This window comes from Lactuca virosa, chromosome 9 (genome assembly GCF_052849685.1).
Source record: "Lactuca virosa cultivar CGN04683 chromosome 9, Lactuca_virosa_CGN04683_v6, whole genome shotgun sequence".
Classification (NCBI taxonomy): Eukaryota; Viridiplantae; Streptophyta; class Magnoliopsida; order Asterales; family Asteraceae; genus Lactuca; species Lactuca virosa.
Genome location: NC_136434.1, coordinates 289,554,380 through 289,562,274, shown reverse-complemented (window position 1 = coordinate 289,562,274; position 7,895 = coordinate 289,554,380). Strand labels below are relative to the sequence as shown.

The window sequence follows — 7,895 nt, the reverse complement described above, 5'->3', positions numbered from 1 at the left end:
TTAATAAAAAACACATGTGTATGCTCATCCCTCATATATGTAACATCATAAGTGGTTATAATTGATGGAGCAAAACTTGAGAATGCGACTAAAAGTTGAAGCCCTCCTGTATGGATTCAAAATGGTTAATATTATTTCTTTAGCCATCAATTTACAATTAGAGATGAATTCTTATTTTTTGTTGAGGGTATAATCACAATGAAGCTCAATATGTTGCAAATTATCTCACTTTTTTATTGGTCACAAAATTTATCACTTAATTGTTGTTGTGGCTATAAACTAAAATAAGATATCAATTTTCTCATGATCACGTGTATAAACGTTCATTTGAATGTTTTTATGGTTTCTTTTTAAACGAATAAGCATGACCACCAAAAGATGTCATTTTAATTTCAACATGACATCCCTTTACCGTTTGATTTAAACATAGTTAGCATGAAATTCACATAATTACTTGTAATCATTTTATAACGGATTCCTTGATTCTCTCGTGTATAATTGTTCATATATTTGTTTTCCTTATTTTCTTCCTATTTGTTATATTTTCGTTTCCTGATGTGTATCATGTATATATTTTGATCGTGGTTAATAAGAAATGTGCGAACTTTGTTATACCAATTCTTTAAGGTATAAATAAAAACCCTAAATCAGAAAACCTTCATTCACCATGATCGGCCAACCCGGTGATGCTAGCAAGAAGAATGAAGTCATTCCAGATCACAACTCACCATACTACATCCATGCTTCTGATTATCCCCGACAAATGCACATAAGTGAAGCCCTTACCGACAGCAACTATGTCGATTGGTCTCAAGAGATGATCAATTTTCTTTTTGCCAAAAACAAGACCGACTTTATAGACGGGACCATTAAGAAGCCTGATCCTACCGCTGTGGAATACATGATCTGGATGAGGTGTGATGCGATGATAAAAGGATGGTTGAACACAACCATGGAGAATGAGATAAGAAATAGTGTTAAATATGCTAGCACAACAGAGGAGATGTGGAAGGATTTAAAGGAAATACTTGGAAAACACAGTGCTCCAAGAGCATATGAACTCAAACAAACTCTTACAACCACACGAAAAGATGGAAGTTCTGTCTCCACATACTACAGGAAGCTTCGTGTACTATGGGATGAGCTTGAATCTGTTCTTTCCACTCCAGGATGCTCCTGTGAAATTGGAAGAATGCTAGTTGAATTAAAAGACAAAGAAAAACTCTATGAGTTTTTGTTGGGGCTAGATAATGAGTTATCCTCCATTAGAACACAAATCTTGCCCATAAACCCCATACCAACTATTGGCATAGCATATCATCTTGTGTCAGAAGATGAACAACAAACGAACATAGCGACTGGGAAGAGACCTATTGCCGATACAACAGCCTTTCAGGCTTTCATTCCATCAAAACGAGACACCCGAGACACTCATCAGCCCCCGATTAAATGTAGCGAAAAGGAAGGGTGGTCATAATCGGGAGGGATGCTTCAAACGCATTGGATATCCCGATTGGTGGCCAGGAAAGGGTACAAAGCAGTAAAAAACGAAGCCCATAAGTTCTTGTGTTGAATCTGAAACGAGTCCTTTACCGGTGTAACCAATGAGCAATACCAACAATTTTTGAATTTCTTCACTGAAAAAGAGAAGGGGGATCCTCCATCTGTTGCCAATATGGCATCCACTGTACCTGCCACGCACACAACAGGTAAATTTTATGAGAAAGGTAATTGGATCTTTGACACAGGGGCAACAAATCACATCACTCACAAAACATTAGTCCTTAAAAATCCAACCAATGTTGCTCATGAACCTCCTCTTATTATACCAAATGGTGAAAGGATTATTGTTGAATGAAAAGGAGATCACACCCTTAAAAGCGAAATTAAGATAAAAAGGAGTCTTACATGTTCCCAAATTTAATTGCAATCTTCTATCTGTTAGTAAATTATCAAGGGATATGCATTGTGCAATGACATATTTTACAAATTTCTTTGTTATGCAGGACTTAAGTTTGAGGACATTGATTGGAGCGGGTGAGTGTCAAGATGGTCTGTATCGGATGGGGTTGAATGAGAATAAAAGACAAGCTATGATGGCGAGCATTGATGTATGGCACAAACATCTATGTCATGCTTCAAATTCAAGACTTTTTGACATTGATTTTCTTAAGAATGTTTCTGTTAAACATAAAAATTGGTTTTGTGATTCTTGTTCCAAAGCTAAACACACAAGGTTACCTTTTCTTTTTGGTTCTATTAAAACACATGATTGTTTTGAGTTAATACATTGTGATATTTGGGGTCCGTATCGTACTCTTTCAACTTCACGTACGAGTTATTTTCCCACCATTGTACATGATTATAGTAGGGATGTTTGGGTTTTTCTCTTTAAACATAAAAATGATGCCAGTGGGCATTTAATTGATTTTCATAAATGCGTGAAAACACAGTTTGAAAATAGCATCAAGAGACTTAGGTGTGACAATAGCGGCAAATTCACATGAAATCGCATGCTTGATTTTTATGTTGGTCAAGGGATAACTTTGGAGACGACTTGTCCACATACCCCTCAACAAAATGGGATTGTGGAACAAAAACACGGACATCTACTCGAGACGACACGTGTTGTAAGGTTTGAAGCAAACTTGCCAACAAATTTTTGGGGAGAATGCATATTAACGGCTACTTACTTAATTAATCGGCTACCCTCGGAAGTGATAGAAAATAAAACACCCTATGAGATCTTGTATCACCAAAAACCAGATTATGATCTCCTAAGGTCTTTTGAGTGCTTGGCGTATTACAGGAGCATGGAAACAAAAAGGGACAAATTCGAAGTCAGGGGGAGACGAGGAGTTTTCATTGGATACCCGAAAGGAACAAAAGGGTATAAAATCTATGATGCGACGAACGAAAAAAATCATTATTTCAAGGGATGTGAAATTTATGGAAGGTGTGTTCCCTTTCTCCACTGTCAACGAGAATAATCCCCAGGAGGAGATTTTCAAGTTTCCAAATAATTCTTAAGAAGTGAATGTTGAAAATGAAGAAGAAGGGATTAACATATCAAATAGAAAAGATACCAACCCAACTACGAGAAGTAATGGTCTGGCACAAGAATCCCTTGTAATGACCCAAAATGAAGAAAGTGAGAGCCCCACTCAAGAAACTTCTTCCTCAGCTCAAACAAATTACAATGTTAATAATAGTTGTTCTTCTTCGGGCCAAAATGAATTCAATGGAAACCAAAATGAAATAAGTGAGGTCGAAAATGAAAATGTTGATAAAGTCGTGGAAGCTAACGAACCAATCAGGGGAAGAAGAAACTGAACACAACCAAAACATTTCTTTGACTATATGATTTCCGCCTTTTCCCATCGTTGACCATGCACGACCCGCTCCCAATCAACGACCTCCCACGGTATATCCTATGGAAAATTTTATTTCCTATCAAAAATTTTCTAACTCTCAAAAAGCTTTTCTAACGACCATCGATTCCATTGATGAGCCGAAATCCTTTGCTCAAGCTGTACAGGATGAAAAGTGGAGACATGCCATGGAGAAAGAAATTTAGTCTCTTAAAGAAAACGGAACGTGGAGTTTCGAGGAGTTACCGGAAGGAAAACAAGCTATAGACTCAAAATGGTTCTATAAAGTTAAATACAAACCAAATGGAGAAGTTGAACAGTAGAAGGTGAGACTAGTCACTAAAGGATTTACTCAGATAGAAGACATCGATTACCATGAAACATTTTCCCTGGTAGCTAAACTAGTCACTGTCAGGAGCTTACTTACTGTGGCTGTAAAGAAAAATTGGATAATACATCAATTAGATGTAAATAATGCTTTTCTGCATGGAGAGCTCGATGAAGATGTGTACATGAAGATACCCCAAGGTTTTTGTAAAAAGGAAGAGACGAGAGTGTGCAAACTAAGAAAGTCCTTGTATGTCTTGAAGCAAGCCTCATGAAACTAGTGCCAAAAGTTCATAGTGGCACTGGTCGAAATGGGTTTTAAGCAAACCAAGATGGATCATTCTCTATTCATTTACAAAAATTATGACACTCACGTAATGGCTCTTATATATGTAGATGATGTAATCATTACAGGAAACAATCTCAGAGAGATTCAAGAGACAAAAGGCTACCTTGATGAAAGGTTTACTATTAAAGATCTTGGAACTTTAAAGTATTTTCTGGGAATTAAGGTTGCTCGAACTCGTGAAGGACTTGTTCTCACACAAAAAAAATACATTCTAGACATTCTAGATGATTGTGGGTTACAGGAATGTCGACCGTGAAGTTTTTCAGTAGAACAAGGATTAAAATTGGATAAAGATTGTGGTGGACCAAAGGTAGATATAAGTCGATATGGAAGGCTGGTGGGTCGATTACTCTATTTAATAGCTACTCGACCAGATGTATCTTATGAAGTTAATGTACTGAACTAATTCGTATCTGACCCACGTGAAGCTCATATGGAGGCTGCCATTCGCGTTTTACGATATCTAAAGGGTACCACTGGACAAGGAATTTTACTACCATACGAAGGAGGAAATGGCATGGTTTCGTATTGTGACTAAGATTGGTTAGGCTGCTCTTTCACCAGAAAATCAAGAACTGGGTATCTCTTACTTTTGGGTGGCGCACCAATCTCTTGGAAATCCAAGAAGCAATCTGTTGTGTCACGATCATCCGCAAAAGCTGAATACCAATCAATGGCAACCACAGTTAGTGAAATACTATGGATGAGATGGTTCTTAAAGGAATTAGATGTAACACAAAGTGGACCCCACCCCTGTTTTGTGACAACCAAGTTGCCCGACACATCGCAAATAATCTCGTCTTCCATGAGCGTACAAGACACATAGAAATGGATTGTTATTTCGTACAAGAAAGAGTAGAATAAAAGGAAATACAGTTACTGAACATCAACACCAAATTCCAAATTGCCGATTTTTTCACCAAACCTTTAGCGGCTAAACAGTTCAACTCATTGCTTGGCAAGTTGGGCATTCACAATCTCCATGCTCCAACTTGAGGGGGAGTAATGGATTCCTTAATTCTATCATGTATATTTGTTCATATATTTGTTTTCCTTATTTTCCTCCTATTTGTTATACTTTCCTTTCCTGATGTATATCATGTATATATTTTGATCGTGGTTAATGAGAAATGTGCGAAATCCGTTATACCAATTCTTTATTTTATGATGCATGTATAACTAAATGCGATTAAACTGTAAATAGCTTAGCATTATAAAGGATGAGCTTAAGTGACTAGACCAAAGAAATGTTGCTTAAGATTAACGTTATATTTGATTAAACGCCACATTAAGCAATTGTTTAAGTTGTTATTCAAAGAACTCAAAGGCTAAATAAATAATAACATCTACAGTAAAATTTAAGCATAATATGCATAAACTTTGTATTTTTGTCTAAAGGTGATTACACTATTAACATAGCGTAGAATAATATTTATGACACCATTATATTCAGTTGTTGGTCTAGCCAAAGCTAAACTGATAATTGAGTAAGGTGTCTAAGGTGCTGTTTGTTTTTTTGAAGCAAAAATTCATGAAGTCTGCGGACCACCTCTGCAACCCTCTGTGGTAGAAGAGGTGGATCAAACGGCTGCAGACTGTAATAAGAAGCTTGTTTATTTTTTTAACATCTCTATGATGTTGTGGATATTAAAAAATTAAAATAAACTGATTTTATAAACCGAAAATAGTTTTTTAATACCGAAAAATTAATAATATATTACATTTCAGTAAGAATTTATGATATTTCAGCAAAAAGTAATGATATTTCAACAAAAAAAATATATATATATTTTAGCAAAAAATAATGATATTTTATCAAGAAGATATCAGTATTCAATATAAAAAAATGAAAAAAAAAAATCAACAAGAATAAACAAAAAAAACGAAAAAAATGTAAAATAAGATTTCAGCAACATATAATCAAAATTTCAGCAGGAAAAAAGAAGAATAAGAGGTTGGAAGATGCAATACAAGTGTTGCGCCAAACAGAACACGCGCAGATGTTTTTACTTTGAAGACTTCTAAAAACAAACAACTGCGAGATTAAAAGTGTTGCGCGTGTGCTGCGCCGCGCAACAATAAGAGGTCTGACGAGGTTTTTTTCTACAAAAAACAAACAACACCTAAATGTCCTATTATTTTGGTGTTAATAATAAATATACTAATATGCTTTATTCCATTATCTCATGCAATCACTTTAATATCACTTAAAAAATGGCACAAATTAAGTAAGTGACTTAAGTGATAAGTATAGTTTTAATAAGGTCGAAAATACGGGTACAAGCAAGCCTCAAGAAAACCGCATTCCAAAGTTTGTCATAACAAAGGACGTATCTAACAAGATTTCCATAAAATGAAAGAATGACTTGCAAGTAAATTTAAATTATATGCATTTATGATTTATAAGTTTCATGATCTTAATGTCATTATAAATATATGATGGATTGATTATCTCTTCCACTGTACATGTTTTTCTTATTATATGGATTTCATATAATCCGGAAGTTGGATTAAAATCAAGGAACAATTAAAGTTGAGAATGATGGAGACTTAAACCTAGAAACAGTTAGCATAACTTCATTATGTTTTTTAGAAAGTGCTTATTGTTTAAGTCTTAATGAAACTCTTTATGTAGTAAGTATAACTTGAAACTAATTATTTGTATCTTAAGTTAGCAAATGTTGGCTATACTTTTATGATTGTATACAATAATGTAATTGTTAGTTTCAATTCTCATATTGTTGGCTATGATTGTTTGGAGAAATACCTATTTAAATTATAACTAAACAACCATTTTATGGAATCTTTAATATTGTTTAACGTTGACGAGAACTTAAATTGAGAGGTTGGAGACTTTATCCACGTTGTGGCATCAAGGCTTAGGCCACATATCAAAATATAAAATGATATGTCTTGTAAAATATGAAATTTTATTGCAACTTGACTTCTCAATATTCAATAAAGGCATTACATGCATAAAATAAAATAAATAAAGATATATAAGATTTTCAAAATTACAAAATCCTATCAATACTAACATTTGTAGAACTTTTCCAACATACGTACATGGTCATAAATCATATATATCTTTTATTGATTATTATTCTTGATGCATGTATCCGTACTTATGAATGAAAAATAAAAATCTCCTAATATGCTTAAACCTTCAGGACCGAAGTTCAAAATCAACTTCTCCAGAAAATATAATTATTGAGATTAATATATGTGTCGAATATTATGACAGGAATACGGACATTCGTAAAGAACCATGATCTTTCTTTGAATTTTGTAAACATCATAGGATAATGAACCAATACACCATGTCAGGTACTCCTCAATAAACGATGATGCCGAGAGGAGGATAGTGATATATATATATATATATATATATATGGATTGGGGAATATGTGACTGTTATGTTCATAATATTAGGTATATAACCATCAAAAACTACATTGTTTTAACAAATACAATTAAATCTCTCTACCATCTTTCTTGCATCCTCTATTAAAGCTTATGTTAGGATTTGTATATATATTTTATGGGGTTTTATAAAAAAACCACGCAATTCTACATAAGGTAGGTGTCGAAGGAAGTTATAAAGCCTATTAGAGGTCTGATAAAGAAAAACATTCGAAATACATAGATGTTAAAGATGAATCACAATACCAAAAATAATATGAGTTAAAAAGCAATAGTAAGAAGTTGAAAAAGAAATAAAATTGTGTTTTTTAGTCAAAATGAAGTTAATTTTGATGGTTTTATACCTAATGTTACATACATGACAACCATATATTCACTTTTCCCATATATATATATATATATATATATATATATATATATATATA

General features: G+C 33.9%; 1 protein-coding gene across 1 annotated transcript; it reads left to right on the top strand.

Moving 5' to 3' along the window:
- The first annotated feature begins 667 nt into the window (after positions 1-667).
- Positions 668-1,477, top strand: LOC145140626 (uncharacterized). The gene has a single exon (XM_079074053.1). The coding sequence runs from the start codon at positions 668-670 to the stop codon at positions 1,475-1,477; it is 810 nt and encodes a 269-aa protein (XP_078930179.1).
- The last annotated feature ends 6,418 nt before the right edge of the window (positions 1,478-7,895 follow it).